At 47.4% G+C, this 26,870-nt stretch overlaps 3 protein-coding genes across 5 annotated transcripts in view; all 3 read left to right on the top strand.

Annotated features, from left to right (window-relative positions):
• LOC119434131 (cell cycle control protein 50A) overlaps positions 1-8,970 on the top strand; it is a 46,904-nt gene extending 37,934 nt beyond the window's left edge. The window contains exons 7-9 of the mRNA XM_037701455.2: positions 1,498-1,704; positions 3,758-3,923; positions 7,353-8,970. Of these exons, the coding sequence (XP_037557383.1) occupies positions 1,498-1,704; positions 3,758-3,923; positions 7,353-7,395 (416 nt within the window). The 3' untranslated portion in view covers positions 7,396-8,970. The remainder of the gene's footprint in view (positions 1-1,497; positions 1,705-3,757; positions 3,924-7,352) is intronic.
• A 5,304-nt stretch (positions 8,971-14,274) lies between these two features.
• The window catches only part of LOC119434129 (mucin-2), a 61,921-nt gene continuing 49,325 nt past the window's right edge, over positions 14,275-26,870 (top strand). For all 3 annotated transcript variants that reach the window (XR_007464297.1, XM_049658650.1, XM_049658651.1), the window contains exon 1: positions 14,275-14,379. The gene's annotated coding sequence lies outside the window, so the exon portion shown is untranslated. The remainder of the gene's footprint in view (positions 14,380-26,870) is intronic.
• LOC119434132 (uncharacterized) lies at positions 22,053-26,508 on the top strand. Its single transcript, XM_049658334.1, has 3 exons — positions 22,053-22,579; positions 24,777-25,252; positions 25,285-26,508. The coding sequence occupies exons 1-3, from the start codon at positions 22,262-22,264 to the stop codon at positions 25,679-25,681; spliced, it is 1,191 nt and encodes a 396-aa protein (XP_049514291.1). The 5' UTR covers positions 22,053-22,261; the 3' UTR covers positions 25,682-26,508.

Here is a 26,870-nt window from a genome sequence, read left to right on the forward strand (position 1 = left end):
GTGTCGCCATCTTGGAAGATATTGCTTGAACTGGAGCATCGGCTATTCAGGCACTGCAGCACACTGGTCACACGTGTTACAATTCACACTGAACCTTCAGTGACTGCTGTTGCTTCTGCAGTGCAATTAGCGCTTCATTGAATTTTTACGCAGCAAGCGCAAACAGCAACAGCTAAAGAAAGAGAGACTCAGTCGGACTTTGTTTTGCTTTGATCGGTTAATAATAAGCGATATTTGCAAATTTATTAACTCTAGGCTCTCTCTATAGCTTGTAGGTCGTAGTTCGTTTTGTTTGTGGCGCAGTTCGCTCATGCTCTGCAAGAAGCCAGGATAGAACATGCATCGTAAACGAATGCCCAAAAAGCTGTGTTGCTAGAGATCTCAACTCAGCCCATCAAAAGATGTCACATGACACTTACTGAGTTCTGCTGGGAGTTCTGCACTTTCGAAACTTGTCCGTTTCTTTTTTAGTCGACATAAACAACTATAAATCAGTTTTTTACATTTCTTTTTGATTTTTTGCCATGGCTGTATGCACCTCAGCTAAAATTTTGTATTATTTCCTTAGTGTTACGTTATTTATTTGCCCCTCTAAATATTTTAACTATAAGTTTGCGAATTCACCAAGAAGTTAGGGAAGTGTGTGCAGTTGTGGTCATTGCAACTGCCAGCTTTTGCAAAAAGATATTACATGTTTTGGAACCAAGCCCTTTCTTTTTCATTTTTATAAGAATGAACGTAAGATCCATGGGTAGTTAAGCACTAGATCGGCATTTCACTTTATTTTTTACAATACGGGCAGCGAGGATGACCAATTTTAGCAATCCAATGAAGCAGAAAATATTGGGGAGGAGTAATACATTCGACAGCCGCACAGGGCGCCACGAAGCTCATCCGAACATACAAATTTAAACATGCCTATATATACAACAGTATGTGGCGTTTCGTTATTGTGATTTTTGAAAAGTTAATGCCCACGCAAAAGAAGATGGTGCGCAGTACTTCTTTGCAATACCCAAGCGAACTCGCACGTTTCTCCAAAAACGCAGCGCATTTCTCCGGAAACTGGAGGCATGTGATTGTCTTTCCTTTTTCGGACCCGTTTGAAGCCTAATGAACCAGTTCAGAAAGGTCTGAACTGTTTCAAGCTTAACTGCAAGTCGGCCTAGTTGGAACAGATTCATTTTTTTTTTAAATTTTGTGCGCAAAACCAGCAAGGATGAAGAAAAGGAGCAACACAAGTTGCTCGTCATTGTGTTGATCCTTTTCTTCGTCCTTGTTTGTTTTGCGCACAAAAAGTTGTTTCAAGCTATTATAATTTTCGTTCCGAAGTTGAACCTGAACCCATTCAAAAAGCGCGGTTTGACACCCGAATAGCCGCTATGGGGCGTTAAACCCAATCATTGTCTTTTTGTGAGTTGTGTATGCGTGCGCGCGCTCTTCACGACTGATAAGATGCAACTCAGCCAACTCGCTGCACGCCTCTGTCCTGTGCAGGCATGAATTTCAATGGCACCGCCAAGCCACCAAACTGGCCGCTTCCCGTGGAGGATGTTGGTGGTTTCGAGAACGAGTCCCTGATTGTCTGGATGCGTACCGCTGCGCTGCCTACTTTCCGCAAGCTCTACGGCCGTGTGGACCACTCGCGTGAGCTCTTTGTCAGCTCGCTGCCCAAGGGGGACTACGACCTGGAGATTGTGTACCGTATCCTTTCTCCAGAAGTGCCGAAAACTGGGCCAGCTTGTGGATATATATACTCTAGGCTTAAAGCACAAACGGTAGAGACGAGAAAATATTGTCTTGTTGTGGCGACAGTCAAGAACCAGAGAGTTCCAAACAGAGAGCGCTCCGGTAGCCCACAGCAGACTATTGTCACTTGCACTACATACACACACACACACACACACACACACACACACACACACACACACACACACACATGCATACGCTTCTAGGCTCTCCCAACCCCTGTGTACCTCTACCACGTGACCGGCTACAAAACTTCACTCACATACACTTTTTTCCACGTTGACACTCCTAATGCTAACACATTAAAAAAAAAAAAAAACGTGTGAGCTGCTTCGTCACACTTGTTTTTGTGCGGTGCACTCTGCACTGGCACGCCTTCGCTGCTCTCCCTTTCCCTTTCACTCTCTCGCCGACGTCAGAGGGGTGGAAGGGAGACCGGAGAGGGGCGACAAAGATGCTCCATGCGGGGTGTGCGGCACAAAGGCGAGTGTTGCGAGACTGCTGTCAATTTTGTTTTTTGTTTTCCTGGATTTTGCATTCCTTTTCTTTTCGGCACAGACACCCAGTAGCGAAATTTAATTCTTATAGCCAATAATGCGGGATGGAAACATTGTATTAAGTGGTTTATTTAACTACAGAACACACACAGATGTTTAAGATACAGCAGCTGCTCACTGTTGTGTCAGAGTATTGTTGAAACCGGCAATGCTATAAGTGGGTTCTACTGTACTTCAGTCTATTTAACAATGTTGGAATGTTTGTCTCTTCTGCATGTTTTTTTTTGCAACCCGGGTATAACAATAGAATTTCTTGGCACTTTATTATTGTTATAAGTGGGGGATTCGACTCTATCTCTAAATTCCATAAGCAACTTTCAGTAAATGCCCATGCTGTGTCACTGTTACACATCTGTGTGCTTTGGGCCAGGAGTATCCTTTCTCTCTCGCTTTTGTGCAGTTGTTGCTCCAATATGATTTGTGGGCACTCTAGGGTCTTCGCAGAAAATGTGCAGCAATGTCCTAACTTGGGGCTTAATTTTAATGAAACATTAGTGCATAGTTCTTTACGCACGTGAAAGATGAGGACAAAGAAAGAACTAACGTAAGCACTGTCATCTAGTTCAGTGTTAAAGGCACACTAAAGGCAAATATTAAGCGCAACAATCAGTTATATAAAGTTTCATACATTTACCTAAACGACAAGTGTGCTGTGGTGCTGTTGCATGCATAGTAATGGAGGAAATTGGGGGCTTCGAATTGGCTTCGTTCTCGGAGAGCCAGGACACCTTGAAGGCACCCCTAGTGGACAGTGTTCCGTCTGTCACAATCGTCGAGCCTCTACCAAAGTGCTGTTTCCTTTCATTTACTTTACTTGTTAATTGATTCTTGGAGCCTCAAGCATCATGGAGAGGAATGTCATATGTCACAATCGTGGGACAGTGGCAAAGGCCGTGTTTATATCTAGGAAGCGCAGTGCCTGTGGCATTTCTTACGTAGCGGCCCACAGAGCAGCTTTAAGTAAAGGCCAGCTGCAACAATGTGGGGGACCATGCCTGGTCTAAGATAGTGCAGGCATAGGGCAGCCCCCGTGTAGTATTTTACGTTGTAAGTGCGTGTGTCACAAAAAGCTTGCAAAACTTAGACGATTTTGGATGCCGAAGCTAAGAAAAGCACCTCCATTGCTATTTGCCAAATGATATGGACACCATAACTTTGAGAACCATCGCAGTGCCCGGGAATGGCCTTCGAGATCGAGCAGTGCCTGCGGTGTGCTGAGAATCACGGAGGCTATGTTCTGGTCTGTGTCCGATTCGCTAACCACTATGTGCCCGCATTGTCAGCTACGGTGCTCTTTAGCGACTGCTAATAAGAAAATATGACAATTACCACCTGCCGCTTTGCCAGGATTGGTTCGATGGTAATGTATTATAAACTACTCGGTGAAAACCAATTTAGCCAAAACGAAATTTGACGCAACGTTTTTCCTGAACCACGCTCCCAACGGCCAGGCTACCCGGTGATGCCGTTCAAGGGCAGCAAGCGCATCATCCTCTCCAACACATCGTGGCTGGGCGGCCGCAACCCGTTCCTCGGCATCGCCTACATCGCCGTGGGCAGCCTCTGCCTGGCGCTGGCCTTCGTCTTCCTCGTCATACACAACAAGTTTGGCAAGAAGTGCGTTGCCACTGCCCCGCCCTCACTGTCCCGCAAAGCATGCCTTGCCACCACTGTCCTCTTGCACTGCGACTGCCCTCTCGGTGCCTCCTCTAAGCTGTGCCGCTGCTCTCTGCATGCCGACGCACCTAAAGTGAGCTTGCCACACCCCTCCCGCTTCCTGCTTCTTTCCGAGCCACCTGCATGATGACACCCCTGTCTCTTGGTAAGTGGCGCTGTACGCTGTGTACTCTTGTGCGCCTGCTAGCCTAATGACGAATTCCACCGGTCAGTTTAGCACTGTTTCTTCTTCGTCCGTTGGTGAAAAGGTATGCTTGTTTAGTCAAGTTAGACGTTGCTTCTACATTGAAAACGAGGAATGCAGCTCTGCCAAGCAGGGTGCAGGATAAGCATTTGACCTTGCACAGTGTGCTCTTTCCTGCGAACCTTCCAGAGCTACAGCCCTCTTACAATAAACCTCCTTGCAGTTCTGGCATTTTACAGGCAGAATAAAGCAGAATAACAGATACTATAACAAAGTAATGGGTATAACAAAGTAATTTTGGCTCCTCCTTCAACTTTTTTATAAGGAGGTTTTACTGTATTTCATCAAATCTACCAATGACGCACCTGCACTTAGTTGTCCAGACCTGTGTGCGTTTTCATCCCCATAGCGTGAAAGTGTTGCTGCAAGTCGGCCAGTGGAACCTGCCACAGCTCTTTTGCACTCAGAGTAACAGGACCCCCACCCCAGTTTAGGATAACAACTGGTGGAGTTTCTCATTAACGCACACTGCTAAACGCTAGATTGGTCTGCTAGACATAAAAATGATGCAAGAAAACATGAAAACGACCAGGAACTTGCCATCTTGTCTCTGCTTGCGCCATTTCAATGTCTAAGTTTGTAGAGTTTCGCTTGCTGGTGCTGAGTGTCTGGCTAGACATCCTCTGTTGGAGAGCTGCACGTTCAGCTGGACTGATGTTTGCACCATGAAATGCGCCAAGTTCTCATCACGCATTCATATTTAGGTTATTTCCTTACTAGCATGTATCGCAGCATAGTTACCTGCCTGCCATCATACTGAAATGATGTATAAAATCACAGGTTGCTTCTTGTGGGAAACGTGTGTGGATTTAGTTGAGGGTCAGCCTAGTTTGTATATCTTTAAAAGCTAGAGGGTACCGCAATGCTCGACTTGCAAGACCAGAGCTGTGTTGCCTTCCCTCTCCATATTTGGTGCTGTTTGCTCTTCTGGCGCATAGTTTTCGAAATTAGTTCAAAGGTGAGCTTTTAGGTCTTGCTATACCTTCTAGGTATACTGCTGGCAGCTTATTCGAAGCATCGAACTTAAAGTAAGGTCTAAGATGAAATCCACCATATTTAGGGCCCCAGAATTTGAAACCGAGCACTTTAGTCACTGTATTGGCTGAGCTGACTTCCCTTCGTGTTGCCCTGTATCTTCTGTACTTCTTTGTGGAATTCGCAATAGCTTGTTATGGGCTTAAGTCATTTTTAGCTGCGTCAGTAGAAACATCTTGATGTTCCAGCTAGTTTGAAGACATGCGACTGTAGTAACACCTCTATAGACTCTTTGAATTTTCAAGTGGTGTGCTGGGATTTAAGTGAAACGAGGATAACATCACTATAACCGCTATAACATCACTCTTTCTCAGCCTTTTAACTCTCAATCCTGAGCTGTACTTGTCCAAGAAGTTTGTGCGAATATGTTGCCAAAGCTGAGTGCGCATTGTCCAGGCCACAGTTCCTTTGCTTTCCCACAGGAAACAAACTATGTTTGCAGACTTATGTCTGGTTATGTTGCTGTTCATCTGCTCTCATTCTTTTTTTTTTTCTGGGCGAGTCCCAGTCTGTGATGCTGGGAAAATTACTAGATGTGCCTACTTAAAATGTCTCTTGGAAAAATACCATCATGGACAAATGAAACATGAACAAGTTAGGGCTAACTGGAATGCATTCTTTAATTTCCTCTTTCGCCGCTTAGTGTAACGTCGGCATGATTTTAGCTTGTACGCTTACTTTGGTGCCTATGCCATCTTTGCTGACCAAATTGGGTAGCAGTGCAATTACTTGTAATTGCATTGCTATTCAGTCGTTACTTGTAATAAGTGTTCTACACTATAATTTACTATTCACATATTTGTCTGCAATTAGTACACTTTCTGCACAATGCATGCCGAAGTGAGTTTGACGAACTCGCCTGATTCATTTCTCTCTCTGACAGGGGTATACTGTATTAGGCTAATGCAGAAGCATGTCGGGCAGCGTTCACAACTTCTTGGAACTGTCATTCCGCTCATTGCATGCACATAGGCACCTGTCTGTTTTCCGAGAGACACATTGGCTTGTCTTCCATGACCCTTGTCAACTTGCTTTTGTGCCTGTGAGCACGTTATGAAAGCTGTGTGCGTGTGTGTGTGCATGCGTGCGTGCGTGTGTGGCACAAGTGCATGTGCTGCTAGCTTGCAGCACGGTAACAAAAGACAGAGCAGCTGTCAATAACATGTGCCTAAGCATATTTATGCATTTGGCTTATCATCTCTTGTTGGTTCCTTTGGGATTGCTGTTAGGTTTGCTTACAGTTTCTGGAACCAGGCTTTGCCTTTCCAAATTAGGCTTTCTCCATATCGCATATATCCCTGGTGCAATATGAGAGTAGTACCAACTTCAGATTCACATATCTGTCAGTAGAGTGATGGTGCCTTGGGCTTTGCATGCTGTTCTGACAAAACGAGAACCATGCACTTATAGCTAGTCAGGCAAGATAATTTTTGGACAGTTGTTATTGAAGAAAGCAGTCTAACAAACCTAATCATGAGTGGTACTGCAACTGGATGATGTGATGAACCGTAGTGTTTCTTACTGAAACTACTGGAGGGATCTCTGGCGCTGCTAATTGTTCGCCCACCATGGTTAGTACATGGATTTGTCCGATCATTATGCCTTGTGGCTTCAGACGTTCTTGTGGCGTTACACTTCTAAGTTTTTAAGCAGTCGTACCTTTCCAAGTTCATGAAGGCAATAAGAACGTGCAAATGCATAATAATTGAGAATTGTCGCATTTACAGTGCAGTTTTTTTTTGTCGAGCATGATCAATTCGCAATGTCGCACAATGCCAGGAGGAGTACAGTTTTGGCAAATCCCTGTAGTCTACTCCCCATCAGTAATTCTTATGCATAACTTGGAATGGGTACGGTGGGACGCACAATACTCGCAGCTCCCGCAGACGCTATCGCCAGGTTTCCCTAGAATGATTTTTGTAAAAAAAGTTCTACAGCAATAACTACGAGAGACGGGCAGGCATTCTGATCATTCCTGGCAGAATTCTGATCACTTGCCAGTTCATGGCAAGTGATCAGAATTGAATGAGTCCCGACCAGTGGAACCTGCACATGACATAACTCGGTGCCACATTTTTTTTCATTTGCAGCACACATGACCTGGTGAACATAACCCAGAGAACACCTTACTAACGGCAGTCGGGGCACTCTCAGCGCGTCTACGCATTCCACTGCATCGGATGAGGATTTCTGCCCCCTCGGCTAGGAGAAGCCCACGCCGTGGACCACTTAAGTGTCGTGCCAGCTTCCCGGTTCAACCTTACGACGAGGTGTTGCTACTAGTGATGCCGCTTTTAGTGTTTTGTTCGAAGAATCCCGAAGAGACGATCACGTGGTTGACAGTTTTCCCAGTTACAGTGCAGACATTTTTTAACTATTCGTTTGTGGTACAGTCAACTCCTGTTAATGCGACCCTTGCGGGACCGTACGATTTGGTTGAATTATCCGTTATGTCGTATTTACAAACAGCGGCAAAACGAGCAAATCAAATATTTTTTGTTGTTAAAGCGAAAATGAGACATCCACCCAATGCTGTTGCTTGAAGTCGTCTGCTATGTCTCTTGAAGTGCAACTGAACCAGCTTGAGGCAAAGAGTGTCTAAATGTTTAAACGCTGCCTCAGCATGACACGACACGAAACAAGCGGGAACGGATGGCTTCACGAGCAGTAGGAGTGTCGGCCACTAAAGGACAAAAATAAATTGAAATGAAACAGCTGCACACCTATAGAAACAGTAGCAACGTCTGCTGAGTTTTTTGTGTTTTCAAGCTTTTAGTAACCGTTGTGGCACATGAAGGAGGCGCCAGCGGGGGTCAAATTAACCGAAGCGGCACTCTTTTGAGTTCAAACTAAATGAGCTTTCCTTCCATACCAATGTACAATTTTTGGCTGGGGCATTCCAGTGCATTGCCTGTGCTTTCATCCGTCATGAAGGGGTATTCAGAATCCTCTTGGTTTGAAAAACAAACATGAAAGTTAATGCAAAGTGACCAACGCGCCATGTCTGAAGAGATTATCGATACCCTTGAGCTGATGCTCTGAATTGTGGAATCATGTTTACATATCCCAACGTCCGTGGTTAAAAAAAAAAAAGTGGATTATCAGATTATCTAACACATTTTTCTTTTTTGGAGTGGTTTTGTACAGCCATCCTTGGCTGTTACAGTCAACGAATTCTTTCTTGAAATGTGGCAGTTTTCTTGTACCCGCAGCACACGGACACTTTCGATGACCACTGACACCATACATTGCACAGCAGCAACACAATCGCAGAGAGCGCACTGAGTCCTGCGAGACATCGCTGCGTTGCTGATGGGTACAGTACATCTCGGGATTAAGTTCTGCGCAGAACCTGCCACTCATCGCCCGCGAGTTTCCTATGCACTTACTCGGGCAGACTATGTCTAGGCCTGCTTTCGTTGTTGCAAGTCGCATTGTGCTTGGCAGAAGCGTCTAGTCAGATGTTGTGATGGCTTTTTAACTTGACTGTGCACGCAGGCAAAAAAGTACTTCATTCAAGCGGTGTGTAGGAATGCCTTGTACAGTGGCACATGCCCGAAGTGGGCGGGTTCCGTTTGCAAAGCTTAATCGCTGCTAGACGCGGTTTCACAGTTGGTGTTGTCTTCTTGGTATTTGTTAACCTTTGTAAATACTGTGTAATTTATTTCGTGCCCTCAATAAAAGGGAGGCGTGTGTTTCTTTACAGAATTCCTTGTGAACATTCACTTGTTGGCTGCCACGTTTAACTAGAGTGTGCAGGGGTTATAGCCACTAGCAGAATATTCTTGCAGTGTGTTCAGCCGTGAACTTCTTTGACCATGCCACATTCATCGTGACCTCTCATTTCCATAGATTTATGCCAACTAGACTACTTTTTCTATGTCTGGGGCTTCACTGAACCAAGAGGTAGACCAGCAAACAGCTACACATGAAAAATTTGATTGAACGCTGCTGCTGCGAAAGGGTCAACATTAGTCTCCCTGAAGTCGTACCTAAGAGAATATTTCAAACGGAGCACACGTATTGTGTAAAGCTTTCTCACACAAAAAAAAAATTACAATTAAAGGCAGTACAAGGGGTTAGGAATCGCCCTCATCTCAAGCCAGGACATTCCTCTTCAACTCTTATTTGGCGTGGCTCTGGTTATGTCCCGCCTCCATGAGCTTGCTGATGTGTCTATTCTATGTACGGACAGTTTGAATGAGTGTGTTCTTGCACTTCTATCCGACACTTTCTTTCTCTTTACTGCGGCAATCATGACGTCATAGCAAGGTTTCATGCGCAGTGCGCATTTGTTCTACTGTACACTTGCTGCAGCACATGCCATAGCACCAGATGAAGTGGCCCGGACACTTCTCCGTACACTTACGGCATGAAGAGACGACCACAGATTCTTCAGGCTCCTCGCAACAGAAAAAGAAAGCACAGCTGCGGTAAACCATAGTATGGGCAAGTGCATGTGAAGATCAGGCACATTTTTTTTTTTTTTGCTCACCAGAAGAAGGCATTACTGAACCTCATTCTTTCCTGACAGAATACACGAAGTATGTGTGATACAGTCCTTTCCGTGCGTCATTGACGGCCTTTGCCACTAGACTGTCCTTAACCTCTGTTGCATTCTTTTTCATCTCTCTCCTTCCCCCATGCAGCCTGGTCGCGGGATCAAATCCCGGTCACGGCGGTCGCATTTCGATGGGGCGAAATGCAGAAAACACCCGTGTACTTAGATTTAGGTGCACGTTAAAGAACCCCGGGTGGTCGAAATTAATCCGGAGTCCCCCACTACGGCGTGCCTCATAATCAAATGGTGGTTTTGGCACGTAAAACCCCATAATTCAATTCAAGCCTGGCGTCTCCCACGGAGCTCTGCTTTTATAAGACGCTCTTTACTACACTGTCTTCCACATGCATGCACGCAAATGGCCAGTAGACAACCTTAGAAGGGTCTATGTTTAATGTAATTGTGTTCTATTTTTTTAGAGGCAAGTTCACAAGGAAACAAACCAGTCTTGAATAATAAATAATTTATGGAAGCATATTGGAGTTAGGTGCGCAATTAATTTAGTATTAGCAGGGTGGACCTCATCAATTCCAGTGCTTCTCTCTTTTAGGTTATATATAACAAACTATTTCTTCCGGCGTTGTGGCAAATAAGAATGAGTGACGTATATGGTTAATCTTACTGATCTATTTAAGAGAAGGCAAGTTGTTATGAAAGAAACTACTGAAAGCCTCGGCTATATCGGGAGGAGAATTGTACTCTTCCATCATTCAAAATTCTGGACACCTGGTCTTGCCGTATGGTCCTGTTTAGAAAGAAGACCAGGCTCTCGTTTTTTTTTTTTTTTTAGTGCTATTACCTGCCTGTGAAATTCTTTGCTCAAAATACCATCGTTTAGCTAATTTCAGTTGACAGTTAAGAAAGTTACAGAAGCTTTTATATCGGGCACGTAACTTCATGTTAAGAAAGGGAAAAATTGTCATCCACCCAAATATAACACGAAGCTACAAAGGAAACCCATACGAGTTTCCGAGAAAAACCCATCTGGGTTTCTGAGAAAGAGAAAACTGTATATAAAGTTCTCCGAAACTTGCCAGGTTGAAACATGCCTTCTTTAAAACACAATGTAGTCCGTTTTTACTGCTAAGGAATTAACTAGGCCCCCAAGAGACGCTGTTATAATCCATGATGTCACGGCGAGAAAGGTATGGGAACTTCAAGGCTGCATCGCCACTAGTCTTTTTTGCTTTTTTTTTCCGCCTTTTCTGACTCACCACGCCGCAACTTACCGCATTTCTACTCGCGGTAAGAGTGGTGTTTTTGGTATTGTAGAGGGATAATTTACTAATACAGGTGAAACCATTTTTCTCTTTAGTGTCCCTTAGCATGCAAGAGTTGTCGGAAACTTATAGCTTCGCCATCCTGCAAAAATTTCTTTAGCATAACGTATATAAAGTTTTCACTCAATCACTTCAGCACAACGTTCCAATATTCTGAATGGTTTTGCAAATGCACAAAGAGGAATCCATTCAAATTTTTTAATTTCTAAAAACTGCAATCCCCAAAGGGATTTTGGCAGGGTGGTTACAAACTTTTCTTATCAGTTCCAAAAATATAAAAAATTCGTCAGAGATGCATCTTTACTCCAGAACAAGTATGAAAAATCCGCCAGGTCTGGTGGAAGCTCAAGCAGAACGAGTGCATTTGGGCGGGGCGAGATGCTAAGCATAGCGCAGCGATTTCGTATGGTGGCATTCTTGACACGAAGAACTTCCCTTAATGCGGAGTTTATGATTTTTACAGGTCTGTTGTATGCAAAGTTATAGATGGCAGTGTATTGGTTTTCATGTGTGGATCGGGCAGCAAGCAGGCAGGTGTAGAGAGACCAAGAAGAGAGGAGTGAAACGAAGGGGGATAGTACGGGGACGCATGCGTTGCTATTAAAAATCACAGAAGAATGGTTTCGTGCTTACCACTGCTCTGTTCTTACTGAAAATTTGCGGAGAGGCGGCATTTTATGGTACGGATTGTTCAGTGCTGCAAGCCGCACCGCACGAATGCGGTCGTGCGAAAATTTGCACATGTCGAACATTTGTGTGAAAATTTTGGTTTACATTGTGTACAGCTTACACTGTGTACACAGCGTAAACCAAAATTTGTGCACAAATGTTCGACATGTGCAAGTTTTCCACACGACCGCCCGCGTGCGGTGCGGCTTGCGCCACTAGACGGCTCGAGTGTAAATCGGCCCTAGAGTTGGAGCCATATACAGTAACTCTAATCGGCCCTACTTGCGCGGTTTTAGGGACCTGGGCGGGGGGGATGGAAAGTTGCCTTAGGTTAGGTTACACATAGAAGTGGTTATCCTTCAAGGCCCACTTCTGGTCCTCTTCACCAGATGCTCTGTAACTGGTGCAGTTGTCGCTATACCACTACTGAGCAAGCCTTCGACTTGTATTTACAAAAGATGCGATGGTTGAAAGCTTCGTCGCATGACGTCACCGTTGGAGAGAACAATGACAAGAGTCCTGGAGATAGTCTGGTCTGAGGAATACGTGACTGCCACAGAGTCCACGTCGCGTCCAAAAATATTCTTGACTGTGTCAAGGGCAGGCGACTCGCAGTTAGGTTCGTTCCACATTCTTGAAGAGGATAGTTGGGAGTGGTTAAATAAAAGTTGTAGACTCGGTAATGTAAAACGAAAGCACGAAGTCAACAAAATGAAAAATTCTAGCCAGCGCTCGGGTGATGTGGGATGGGCACCACTTCTAAGCAGCTCTTGGGCACAGGCTTCTTGAAGAGTGCACAGAGGCCGATTGTTCACGAAAGTCCGAAATTTCCTGGTGGCGGCCGTCAACTTTGAACGTTCAGCACTTCGAGCATGGCGTCAAAAAGAGTTGGCCTACACTCGTGTAGAATGAAAACAAGTTGCCGTGAGCAGCATCAAACAGATATTGGGTCGATCGTTAAATGTTCAGTAAAGTCCATACGTCGTGTAGGTGCATGCACGTCTCCTCATTAAACGCTTGAATGACCTTCTGCAAGCGCTTGTTGTCTAGTCGTACGACCCGAAAGGGGGGGGTCAGAGAGCCACTTCGTAGTGCGAACAATGTTAGTGGCGATACGGGTCTTTCAGAATATTCGGCTGCTGTTGTTTTTGAACGTTTCAGCGCTGTGCACTATCTCATTGGCGTACGTCACCAGTGTTACAACTGCACGGCTCACCTCTGATGGTGCCATGGCATGCAACTGGGCACGAAACTTGGTACGGCAGTGTTTCCAAAACTCTTCCGGGCTCGTGTCCTGCAATTTGGCACTGTCCCACAACTTAATCTTAACAGTCAGGACCCCAGTCGGCTCCTTCCACTTTAAGGTATCTAAATACTCGGGGCTCACAACAAAAAAAAAGACCTGACAACAGTTATTTCTCACTCTCGATTGTCTGATCGTGATGACATATTATAAATATATGTTTTTTCTTTCCTCGTTCCTTTTCATCTTAATGCTGTGCGTATCGGAAATTTATCAAGTATAAAAAAGAATAGTAAGTACCTTGTTTCAAATCAAAGGTTCTAGTGTCTCGTTGCATCCTGAACACTTAGCCATTTCGTTTTCATCCATGGTACGCAACTCTCGAAAAATGTTTCTCTCGCCGTCGTGGTCCTACTGCACCTTTAATGTTCTCGTTTTCTTCGCACTATTTCAAAGTTTGGCTCGGGATGTATAGGCCATAAGCTACCATGATTACAGAAAGCTCATGGTTTCATATTTCTTGTGGCATATTGGATAAGATAGAAGGAGGGCCACGCTATGGCGTTTGAAGACCAAACAGACGAGCGGTGTGGTCTTCGCAGGAAGCCAGAGAAAGCAGATCGGCAAATGCCGTTCCAGCAGTGACGAGAGACTGCTGCGACTGCATGCTGCGTTCCGAGCTTGAATCGCTCAATAATTTTGTTACAAATGTCCTCAGCCTCTCTGCTTTCTCGGGCGATAAAGAGACAGCGCGCGACTTCTCGTCGCTTAGGAACTGCGAGTAGCTGCAGTGCCCAGTGTGGAGAGGATTGTACACTTTGTCGCACTCCACCTCGTGGCGTTTCTGGTTCGGCAAGACCTGCACTTGAAACTCGTCCCACGCCTCGATTAGTTGCCGCAAACGCCTCCACGCCCCCATCAGACTGATTGGGACAGTTTTCGTGGCTTGAACGAACAGAGTCCGTAGCTTGTCCCTGGATATGAATTCATAATCACGAAAAAATTCTTCCAAAATGTAGTGCAGAGGCACCTCGTTCTCGCTGCTACTGCCGTCTTCGCGCTTTCTCTTGCAGTCTTCAGCCATTTTCTGCAAAAAAAAAAATAATACTCAGTCCGATTGCCCCTGTAAAGTTGGCTGCACTACAATGCACTTCTACATTGCTGAGAAGCCAACTGTACAAAAAAAATAATAATAAGCCGTTATTGTGTGATGTCAGCTGCTTTGCAAGGCAGTGTAAAAGAGCAAGGGTGTGACTTACCAAAGTAGGCGAGTCGCCCTGGCTTGTTCTAGGTCCTGGTCCGGCCGAGATGACTGCTCGAAGCAGATAGCAACTTGGGACACATCTACTCCCGCTTATAATACAGTCACCTGGTGGAGAAAAAAAAAACTCTATTGAGCTCACTGATATTGAAGAACGGCGGGTTACGTCACTGAACTAGTTTTGAGTGGTTAGATAATCTAGGGGGGTATATGATCCAAGTGCTACAGAGTATGTCGTGGAGAGGGCCAGAAAAGCTGCTCCCAGGATAAACGCTTCTATTTAACCTGATCTGACCTAACCTATACCATTCATGAAAAATTCAAAGCGTTTGTGCTAAGGGAACAGAAAGACGACCGAAATACCGTGAAATTGGTGTTGATTTGTCGTACATTCCTAATGGGCAAAAAGTGCAACAGAGGGTCCCTGGCCTGATCGATGTATGCGGACGACATAGTGCTTTTATGGAGATTGCGAATACACGTGGCAACGAAGCGACATATCTAGGCCTTAATTTAGCACAGAGAAATCTGGAATTATGATATTTGTGAAGAGACGAGTATATGACGTGGTATCAAATCAACAGCAGCAAGTCATACCCATATAAGGCTTGTTGGTTCTGATTCATAGTAAACGAAGCGGAATTGTGAGGACGAGAAGGCGATAGATACATGCCCGACACACAGCGTGCGTGTGTGTGTCGTCTTCTTGTCCTCGCCATTTCGCACTGTTATTCGCAAACACCTTTATAACAAAACGCTCGGGACCTCCAAATTCCTTCGTTATACAGGTCACTTCGTTGTGAGGATCATGTACCGTACCGCCCCCAATAGAGCCAGGCCATAAGCAAAAATAAAAGCTTTATTTAGCATGAATTCAAGGGACGCTTAATGAAAGAACCTCAAAGAACTCGTTCATCTTTTCCTGCACACTTCCTCCGACAGAGTGCGCGAGTGCGACAGATCTTATGGCATTCAAGTTCTCGCACGCTCCAGCCTCGACGGCAAAACCCGGGAGTAACGTAAGCTACAGCTGCATGCCGTTATTGCTTACACTGTAGTTAAACAAAAAATCACCGACGATTACGATACTCCCTAATTCGAAATTTGAGCGCAGTTATATATGTGTTTTCATTTAGAGATATATTGGCTGGCGTGGACAATCTGTCTCGTGCGGCACGCTGCAAGCAGAGCAAAGTGTGGCGCGACTGCCTCGCTAATCTGGAGATCGCGAAAGCCAGTGTGTGAGTGACACGCGGGCGCAATTCACAGCAGCCCCCGCCAACAGACCTCCCAGTAGTGATGCAAAACTATTGGTAAATTGGCTATCGATTAGCATCGATAGTGTTTTTAAAACTATCGATAGTGTAAAAATACTATCTATAGTATTATCCAGGCCCGTAGCCAGGGGGGGGGGGCTACAGGCCTGCCCCCCCCCCTAGAAATTTTGATCTTTACCGAAAATAATTACTGAAAAATAGGTGCTTTCCTCAAATAGTCAAGGCCTTCAGCAAGTGCCCCCCCCCCCCTTGAAAAGATTCCTGGCTACGGCCCTGGTATTATCAATAGTACCATCGATATTGCAGTCGGTGTTACTATCGCTAGTACCATCGGTATAGTCCTTCTACGTCCTTGTATGTATACCAACGACCAAAAACGTTTACGGACCACAGGATCTCAGAAAACGCTAAATATCCGAGCAGCCTTTAAAAGTAGCCAGTAAAACCGTACATCACAATGTTGTTCGCATATACCAGTAGAAGCTGGAAATGGGAATACCAGGCTGGCGTTTTGAGGCTGCGGAGATATTCAGCTCTTTGTCAGATCCCTTGGTCCATAAACTGTTTTGGTCGATAGTTTGCATGTACACCCGGCAACAAAATAAGCCGGGGCATGAAATCTGAGAAAGAGCTGCATATATTCGCAGCCTCACAACGCAGCCTGGTATTTGCATTTCGGGCTTCGACTAGAATATGCTAACAATATTGTCGTATACAGTTTTACTTGCTACTGCTACAGGCTACGGAGATATTCAGCTTTTTCTCAGACTTCATGTCCCGGCTTATTTTGTCGCCAGGTGTACATTCGTGAGCAGACTTGTTTAGAGCGCTGGAGTGCTGCGGAACAAATCATAGTGCGCAACTGCTGTGTCAAGGACAACATGCTCATTCCTTGCTTGCTTTTATGTCTATGAAGCTTCGGTTCAATGCAAGCACTGACCTTGAAACCCAACAAGCATACGTGGTGAAGTAATAATTCCACTCGAATTCAGCTCAGAAGCAGGCGCGCCAAATCGTGCGTCTCGGGTCGCTGTTGCCAGCACAACAAGGACATTTGCGACAGTAACACTTTATCCAGCAACTGTACGTAAGGTACATCTGCAGAGTTCGGTGACGGGTAGACTGCGATATTGAAGAGTCCTGTCCTGTCCACCACCACTATATACCACGCACTCTGGTAAGTTTGTGCTGCAATGAGTTCGCACGGTTGATTTCATACTATCGACAGTACTATCGATAGCATTATCGATAGTTTTTTTCTATCGAAATGCGGCCGTCGTGGCCAGGATTCGATCCCGCGACCTTGGGCTTAGCAGCCCAACACCTAAAAATTTTCGAGCTCTTTACAGGGGTTAGGACTGCCTAAAGTCATTTTGGAGCAAGTAGAATTGCATTTTGTAGCAGTTTGGAGCAGACAAAATTGTACTTTGGAGCAGCTTGAAGCAGACTAAATTTCATTTTGGAGCAATTTGGAGCAGATCAAATTTGATTTTGAAGCAGTTTGGAGCAGGCGAATCTGAATTTTGGAAGAATAATGGAATATGGCAGCTCACTTCAAAACCACGACGAAACACAGCATAAACCAACATGAAGCGCGTAGTAGAAGCATGCTTTGAAGCTGTAGCATACTAGAATATGGAAGAGCGGGTCGAGCGGCGCACGGCGCATGCATTCCTGTAAAGCCGAAATCATTGGTGGCACTACGATCGAACTATATATTCCCGCGCCCATGTACATGAAATGTTCTCAAATTACGCAGTCCAATAGACGCGGTAGCATAATTTCTGAGTCACCATATGTCACCGCAGGCCCAGAGAGCCGCAATCAACCCTGGGCTGGTACAACATAAAACTTTTCCAATCTGTTTTTATTGCGATAACAATTATATGGGCACTCCAGGCGCATTTCTGACGTCGTCGTCGCCGTGATGTTCCGTATAAAGTCCAGGGGCGATAACATCGTCGGCGCGCGCCGTATGCGCGAGAAAGCGTGCGAGGGTGAGCCGACGATGGTGGCTCAATCTCGTGCGCGCGCAAGGAGGAAAGCGGGGTGGAAGCGCGCCGTCTTCCGTCGCGCGCAAGGCACCGGTGGGAGGGGAGGGAGGAGGCGCTTTTACTCCGGTGGCTGCTGCGTATGGCGCTGGCCGCTGTGTTTTCGCCGCTTAGTTCGCGTTAAAGCGAGAGGCAGCACGAAGGTCAATTCGCTCGCTGCTGCCACTGCGCTTCCTCACTCCAGCGTTTTGACAGATAGTTTCCGCGATCATCGAGTGAGATGTGTTCATGTTTGCTTATACGCGCGTGAAACCATGCTTGTTAATTTAGTAAGTTTATACGGCCGATAACTCTACTATGCTTACTTCATATAGCTGTCTACGAATTTGCTTTCGCAATCGATGCTTCGCCTTTCGGGCGAAACTACGACTTTTTATTCCAAATCCGCCATTATATAGCCCTTCAAGATAGGTCAAAATGGCTCAGGCCTCGCCCGTACGGGCAGACAGATTGGAATAGTCTTACGTTTGGCCGGACCTGGGGACAGAGACGCCTGCTGCACCCACTGCAGCGCGCGCCTCCGTAATACCTAGTTCGCTCGCAGCGCCCTCAGCCTATACTTTGCTGTGTTGCGCCTCAGCTAAGGAGTGCCGCGCCGCTCGACCCACTCAACCGTATTCTAGCTCACTCTAAACACAGCCGCCCTTGACGTTCCGACAGCAGCGACAACAGCCGGGAGTGGCGCCGCGCCCCGGCCACTTGCCAGAAGCGCCGAAAAGTCCAGTGTTATAAGCGCAAAAATTACGAGAAACTCAGTAAAATTAGCCCAACTAGATTTCTGGACGTCTGTCCATGGTGTTCCAACAAACCCACACTACAACATATCGCATGGGAGCGCCTGGAAAGGCCTTCACATATTACTAGCCCATACATAACATCACAACCGCTCGTGTTAAATATGCAGTGGGCGGCATGGCTTGCGGACGCGAGAAAGGAGAGCCAAGTGGTACTCCTGGACCAAGCCCAGCGAGCCGCTCGCGCCAGTGCTCCGGAGCCCTGGACTAAGGGCCCGGGCCCAACCACGCTCGCCTAATTTTTCTTTTATTGCGATAGCAATTATATGGACACTCAAAAGCAGATTTCTGCCGTCGCCGTGAGGTTCCGTATGACGTCAATGAAGATTAAATCGTTGCCGCGCGCCGAACGCTGTATGTGCGAGTGAAAGGGCGCGAGGGGCGCGCGCTTTCACGGGGAGTGAACGCACGGCGAACAAACGCGCGTTCTGCGCCGTGCTCGCTTAAGGGCTGCAGAAGTAGGCGTCTCTTTCCTCCTTTACAATCACCATATATGTAGAGCAAACGCGCCTTCTTTTGACGCGCGAGAGGCCGTGGGGGAGGGGGGGGGAGGGGGAGGGAAGGGAGGCGACGTTTAGCTGCGGCACCAAGTGCCTATTTATATCAGAGGCTCGGGCAACAGTCACCAACGCCGCACGCATTTTGAGCGAACGCGGGCAAAACGCCGACGGCGTCGACAACAGTTCTGCGTGTTGCCGGTGCTGCTGCATGTCCAAGTTTATACAGCTGATAAAGCTAATGTCATTACTCCGTATAGCTCTCTACAAATTTGCTATCGCAATTGATGCTTCGCCTTTCAGGTGAAACTGCTACAACTTTTTGAAATAAAGTTTCTTTCCTTCCTTCTGCGGGAGGCGCTGTCGCGTGGTGTGCGGAATGTGAACTGCTTCACTCTTTTTCGGAGAAAGAATCCGCTCGCTGTTCGCGGCCACTGCCGGAGCACACATGTCGAAGCCGTTCTGGCGCAGCGTGGCGCAATTTCGGTCAATTTTCTGTGTTTGGCGCAGGAATTTGCGTTTGTATCAAAATGGCGCATTTGGCGCAGCAGTCCCACCCCTGTCTTTATCATGCCAACTTCGTCGGCCTTCACCTCATTCCCGTGCTTGTAGGCTTCGACGGCGTCGTCGGCCGTCAGTTCCGAGCAACTCATCACGCTGCCGTCACCCTCGACGTATTCGTCAACCGTCGCACCCGCTGTCTGCACGTGTTGCAATTAACAAGCAGCGTACGAGTTCAGTTAATCGATTCCTGGAGCTTTGCATGCAGGATAAAATGCTCGCTGTGGATCGGCACGCTCGTCAAACGCGTCGCAAGTGCTAGAGCTAAACGCAGATCATTGGCGGCTACGAATTGCAGTGGCGGCACCGCTATAGGTGCATTGGTTGTAAAGTAACAAATTGGGCGTCGGGAACACCAGAACTCCTTTGCTAAACAGGGAAATTCGTTGTAGTTGTCTTCGCTGTATAGGGTGCTCACAAAAATGATGGAAAGGTGGGAATTCGTCCTATACGTTGTACATGTAATTTGGTTCTAGTGGCGTTCTTTGTAGAGGCGTTCGGCTTAAGTACTGAATACCTATCCAAGAATTCCCCAAGATAATCACAGAGGAAGCGGAATGCAGCAGTAACGAAATAAACGTAGATCACTTTAGGGTACAATAAATAGGAGGTGGTGCGAGGAATTCGGAAAGGGAGTGATGGTGTCAGGCGATAACGGAAGTTATAGCCAATGGTCAGTGGGCCGATACTGACACTGGAAGCCTATGGTGAAGCAACAATTGAGGCAGTGCAGAGTGACATGGGTTGGTCTTTTTTTTTTTTTTTTGTTTTTGAAGTCAAGGAAGAGCAAAACAAAAGTTTGCCGTGGTTGAACGCGGTTAAACCAAGTTTGTCGAGCGACATCATGCATGGTTTTGCTTGGTTTGGGAAAGGACATACACGCTGCTCGGCGCCGTCAGCAACTACCGCATCTACAATTGCACCACAGGACAACACACAGACGCAGCTCGGCGCGGCAGCAGCAGCGAGCGAATCGACCTTCGTGCTGCGTCTCGCTAAGCGAACTAAGCGTCGAAAGCACAGTGCCTACGAAGCTATATACCAGCACTCGGCGAACTTTGTCCACATCGCAGATCTCTTTCAAGATATGGGCGCCCACGCGGCGTATAGGCAGTAGCCGCCAGTAGTATATTGACCCTTTTCGCGGAGCAGTTTGTTTTAGAGAAACGAGATGGCGCTCACGGCGGCGCGCCATACTTCTCCTCAGCGACCGCGCACGAATACGAAACCATTACCGCGTCTACCTTGCTTCTGTGCGATCAGCTGTCGGAAATGCAACTGAGTTTTCGCTAACACACTGTGCTCCAATCATGCTAGATTGAATCATGTGGATTGAAGACGTGTGCAGTAGTTGACAATGCAAACAAATATGTGATTCTAGTGCAGCGTTAAGTGCGCATTATGTAATATTTCGCAGGCTTAGCTGTTACGAAGTGGGCGCCGCACACTCGAATGTTTGGGAGATCGCCTTTGAGATCAGCACGCTTTATACGCGCAAGCCACAGGCTGCGCCGCTTCGAGCTAAGTGCTTTCGTTCGTTCGTCTTGCCATTCCACAACCTTCAGAAGCCGAAAAAGGTTCGTGTTGGCCGACTCCTTCCTCGAGCTGCTTTTACTGCGGTTGCAACACCCAACAACTGCGCAAATAGCCATTGCAAAACAGTGCCATTCGCATACGACTACAGCGTGGTGCCATATGGTGGTGCTCCGGGTGCTCCGGTATGGCGGAAACCTAACCCAGCATTGGCGGAAGTGACGTCAGTGCAAGCCATGTATTCAAGAATCCGCCAAGATAATCACAAGAGGAAGAGGAATGCAGCAGTAACAAAATAAACATATATCACTTCGGGGTACAATAAATAGGAGGTGGTGCGAGGAATTCGGAAAGGAGTGATGGTGTCAGGCGATAACGGAAGTTATAGCCAATGGTCAGTGGGCCGATACTGACACTGGAAGCCTATGGTGGAGCAACAATTGAGGCAGTGCAGGGTGACATGGGTTGGTCTTTTTTTTTTTTTTTTTTTGAAGTCAAGGAAGAGCAAAACAAAAGTTTGCCGTGGTTGCACGCGGGTTAAACCAAGTTTGTCGAGCGACAGCATGGTTTTGCTTGTTTGGGAAAGGACACACACGCTGCTCGGCGCCGTCAGCAACTACCGCATCTACAATTGCATCACAGGACAACACACAGACGCTGCTCGGCGCGGCAGCAGCAGCGAGCAAATTGACCTTCGTGATGCGTCTCGCTAAGCGAACTAAGCGTCGAAAGCACAGTGCATACGAAGCTATATATACCAGCACTCGGCGAACTTTGTCCACATCGCAGATCTCTTTCAAGATATGGGCGCCCACGCGGCGTATACGCAGTAGCCGCCAGTAGTATATAGCAGGCTAAGTCCCAGTTTGACCTTGGCTGAGCTTGAAGGTCAGATTTACACAACCAGGCGTTTTCTGGGTTTGTACCTGGAGTAGTAGATCTATCGGTCTATTTTTATCTTTTTATTTTTGAAAAAAAAAAAGATTCGGGAACATGGATAAAAATTAATGGGCGGCTAAAGTGCACAAATATCTGTACCTCAATAGCGTGGACACGAAAAGGCAAAGCATCTTCCTCCTCGGTCTATTCCCACGTAGTGGGTACAACCGCCGTGTTCCGAAGAAGCACGCAAGCTCGAGCATCTCGCGCTTCCATCTTCGGGCGGCGGTCGTGCGAGGTCGGGGCCAGGGAGCGAAGCGCAGCTCCGCGGCAGGAACATGGCGCGGTCGACGTCGTCGTCGGCCGTCCCAGCTCTTCGACCCTGACCGGGGCATGGTCGCCTGGCCCCCGCCGTCGCTAGTGTGCACGGTAGCCGTACTGCTGCGCGTCGGTATCGCCGCCGCCGGAGTCATGTCTCGTCGCCGCGTGCACCAGCAGCAGTCCGGGTCGTCGGGCGCACCAGCGCGTCACCATGACGACGTCGTCGAGGACAGCGCCGCCGCCCCCGCCGCCGCGGCCGCCGCCGAGCCCGTCATGCTCCTGCCGGAGCTGGTGGGCCGCCTGCTGAACGAGGCGGCCGCCCGCGTCGACGACGAGGCCATCCGGCTCGACGACGGCGTCGTCTGGAAGCCGCTACGCGAGCCAGACCAGGTACGCGGGCAGACGACTGTCCGATCGCGTAACCACCGGCGATTTGAACTTTCTTTATTCATTAATTTAGAGGGACTCTAACTTGAGCTGTATACTACAAAGCTAGGCAGTGCCTATTCTCCCGAAAGCCGGGAGAATTTCTGAAACGAATTTCTGCTGGCACATACCTCCTATTGGCCCTCGGGAGGTTAGGTTAGGTTAGATTATGTTAGGTAAGGTTAAGGCACACATGCAGGCTCTCGTCCACATCTGCAGGCACTTTTTTCCCGGCAGTTCTGTCACGTGACTTCCGAGCCCCAATAGGAGGTGAGTGTCAGGCGAAATTCGTGTCAGAAATTCTCCGGGCTGCCGGGAGAATAGACTCACCCTATAAGCTATCCTCCTACAACACCAAAACAGCCACTCTTCAAGTCGCGAGAACGAAAGACGGGTGGCGAAACTTCCGCACCAGCTCGCCGTGACGTCATGGATTGTGAGGTCATGGATTTTGACGGCGTCCGCTCGCGGGTCTATAGTTAATTTGTTAACGGTGAAGAGGGGCTACGTGGTATTGTAAAGAAACCGACTGAATTTAGCATGTTTCGAGAATACCTACTGCGCCACAACAGCCCAAATACGAGAAAACAATAGGAAATGGAGCTGGGGTTTCGGCGCGAAGTTTGAAATATGAAAACTTCGTTTCTTTCTCGTCTCGAAACAAAACAAAAAAAGAAAAAAGAATACTGGCACACCTTAAAATAGGGTTTTCAAGTTTACTGTAATAACTTTTCTACCAAATGACTTCGGTTAATTTCATTTGTCAGAAGGAGAATGTGGTCTCCTGGGGGCAGGACAACGTGACGTCATGTGCACTCGCTCCGGGGGCTCACTCGCTCTTATATATACATGCTGTTTTTGTATTATTTATTAATTTTTTGCAGCACCAAATTTTTAAAAATTGCCTGCGGCAGATAGCACAATTCGAACCCCTTAGCCATTACTTCTACGAGAAATCAAAATGATTAATTCAATAATTAACATAATTACGCTAATTAACTTTTTTTCATTATTTACTTTACAGGTCATATTTCAATCTACGAATTGTAGATAGTATGCAAGGTATATCGACTTACAGTACGAATCTTCAAGACTACACCAGTTTTGAGATATTTTCAATGTGTCCGCCGAAATGCACTGGCGTTCCAGTTACATTTGTGATCCAATGCATCAAACAGCGTTTTCTTTAAAATGTAAGTGGAACAACGGTGCATTTTTACCACATGTTTGACGCCGCATACCTCGAAGCCGGCGCCATCCTCGGAATTCGTTGCAAATCGATGTACGCGTTTATACTCACCGGCTACAATTCGTACGCAGATTAAAATACACGTGCCGTATAAAGTAATAAATTAAAAGTTAATTAGCTTAATTAGTTATTAAATTAAGCATTTTGCTTTCTCGTAGAAGCAACGGCCGCCTCATCGAGCAATTTAGATCAAGGGATAGAATTGTGCTAACTTCCGTGGAAAATTTTTAAAAATTTGATACCGCTAGAAAAAAAAGGGGAAAAAAACTATGCTGCTACTGGTTGCGAATCCGGGGCGAGCGTCAAGACGTCAATGTTTGGGTGCGGTGCCTTATCGATTCTTACTTCAATTACTCCATCTTCGGCATTCAGTAACGCCAATTAGAATTATATAGCAACTTACAGTCTCCACGTTGGCGCAGATTAATACTGCCGATTCGCAAGGGGAAGTTGGAATTGCGAATCCGTGGTAGGCTTTCAGCGCAGATATACACATAAATATTTCATTTTCGTTTTATTTTTATACTTATTACACCTACCACAGAACAGTTCTTTCTTAATTTGCAACGTGTGTATTCGCTTAAACGGCACAGAGTGCCGGGGTAGAGAAATTTCGTGGACACTGAGACTTCTTTTTTTTTTTATTTGTTAGTTTCATCCATATGCTCGCAGCCATCACAACCGTCAGCGGCAACCCCCTCTCTTTCTCACTTTTAACACGTGGCCCTTTTAGCCGATATATGAGGAAAATCTCTCCTTCCTGTTATGCGCTTGAACAGTATCGAGCCCCTACCCTTATGCGCTTGAAAGTATCGCCCAGATTCGTACACGTGCTTCCCTGCAGGGAAGCCGAAATAAGCGCCTCTTTCCTCTAGGTAACATCTCTCTCTCTCTTTTATTCCCACACCTCAGGTTAAGGCAGCCGGAGAGCACGTGAGCGGACTGCCGGAAGTGAAAAACGAGCTGCAATCCATCGACGAGGCCGCCGCCGCCGCCCTCGAGAACGACGTCTTCCCGTCGCGCTTCCAGTCGTCGGCGGTCGGCTCTCGGCTTCGGCAGCAGGCCGCCGAAAAACGCGCGCCGATCGAGACCGCGGCCCTCGCTCCTCCCGAAGACCGCGAACTTGCCCGGACTGGCGCCGACATGGCGCAGAACCACGCGAGCGGCAGCAGCAACAGCGGAGGCAAGGACGCGGCAAACCGTCCGGGCACTCCGAAGAGCCGAAGGATCCCGCAAGAGCCGCCGAACCACAACAAAGCCGACGCCGCTTCCAAGGACGCCAGCCTGACCGCGAACCGTGCCAGGGAGGAGGAGCAAGACGTCGTCGTCGTCGCGAACGACAATAAACGAAAGGGCGGCGACGACGCGTTGGCCGGAGCCCCATCGAAGTCGGCTCCAAGGCGACCATGACCGAGACGCTGGACGTCGCGGACGCCGGCGTGCAAGCCGACGCGTCCCCCGCGGAGGCGAGGCTGCCCTCGGACGCGCAGCAGTCCAAGACGACCGCGGAGCCGCGAAAGCGCGTGGCCACCACGGTGGACCGGGAGATGCAGACGTCGACGTCCAAGAAGTCGTCGACCAGGGAGAGGTACTCGCAGACGCTGCCCACGACGCCGACGCTGTACTCGATGGCGACCCAGACGGACGTCCAAGACGCGCCCTGGTACCTGTGCCGCTCGTCGGCGCAGAAGAAGAAGCTGGCGGTCATCATATCGGCCGTGTTCGTGCTCGTCTACTTCATCCTCTGCTACGGACTCGTCAATGCCGCGCGCGAGATGTACGCCGAGCACGTCTTCGAGGAGCTCGACTTCCTCTGACTCGCGCTGCTCGTGGTCTGAGCGCCGGTTGTTCGGGCTCGGTGCTGCTTCGAAACTTTCCGATGCAGATATCGCCGTGGGCAGCTCGCGTAAACGTTTCGGCAAATCACCAGGAGGAGGCAAAGAACGACGGACAGATCGAGTCGCCGTTGATTTGCACTAAACACTGCAGGCAGTTGCGGCCCAGAGTGCTGTCAGACGTGTGGTCGGCGCTGTCACGACCTGGGTCGGGATAAAAATTGTGTTCACACCATGTTGCGGGGGGACAAAGCGAGATACAATTCGGAAGGCTTCGCAAACACGCGGCTCGTAATGAAATGGGTAGGATAACGAATAGCTTCGAGCCTCGAGGAAATCAACGAAAATTTCAGAGTATACAATAAATCTACTTCCGGTGTGCGCCTATGACCGTGTCAAACAACTTTATTGAGTGTCCTGGGATTTGGTGGGATGGGCCTGGCAAATGTCCAATAAGTGGGTGGCCTTTTCCGGGTACAGTGTAGTAATAGTTAATCGTTGTTGTCGTTGATGATCGTTGAGGAAGGCACTGCCGTTTGATTTTATATACTGTCGTTTATTCTTCAAGTTTGAGCCATACAAATAAGAGCACTTCCGATATAATCTTGAGATCTCGTCAGAGCGGTCGTGATAAGATGCTTACGCAAAAGCTCTTCCGAGTCGTTCCGACTCCCTCCGCTCTCCTAGCTTCCCACCGCCTCCTCCCTGAGACGTCCCTCCCGGCAAGCCCAGCCAAAGTCGTAAATTTGAGGAGAGTCTCGGGGTACGGGGAAGCCGTCGGCGGAGGGTAGCGCCGTTCTTACGGCAGAGCGTCTGGAGTATCACAATTCATGATACAAGAAAAAAAAAAAAAAAAAAAAAAGACAAACACAACAAAAGAACACCAGTGGGTACAAATGCCTCAACACACACTTCACGTAAAATGGTTGGTGCTTCCACATAGCTCAAGTATATATATATATGTATGTATTTGAGTCCACATTTGTGCACGGCACGAAAACTCAATGAAACATTCAGAGTTCTTAGTTCTTAATCTGTTCTGCTGCTGTATGTTATTTAATGATGCTATAAAGATTTGTTCGAACTAAAATTTCAACTGACTTATTTAGAGCCCGAAGGCCACAGTATAAAACGAAAGAATAATTACATTCTAGGGTTTGGCGTGCCAAAA

Source organism: Dermacentor silvarum, chromosome 11, assembly GCF_013339745.2.
Source record: "Dermacentor silvarum isolate Dsil-2018 chromosome 11, BIME_Dsil_1.4, whole genome shotgun sequence".
NCBI lineage: Eukaryota > Metazoa > Arthropoda > Arachnida > Ixodida > Ixodidae > Dermacentor > Dermacentor silvarum.

What these genes read in the sequence shown, in the direction of transcription:
- LOC119434132 (XM_049658334.1), top strand. Translation starts at nt 22,262, where the DNA reads ATGGTCGCCTGGCCCCCGCCGTCGCTAGTGTGCACGGTAGCCGTACTG. An exon ending in CGCTACGCGAGCCAGACCAG is followed by an intron (nt 22,580 to 24,776) that starts GTACGCGGGCAG and finishes CCCACACCTCAG; the next exon opens with GTTAAGGCAGCCGGAGAGCA. An exon ending in TTGGCCGGAGCCCCATCGAA is followed by an intron (nt 25,253 to 25,284) that starts GTCGGCTCCAAG and finishes GACCGAGACGCT; the next exon opens with GGACGTCGCGGACGCCGGCG.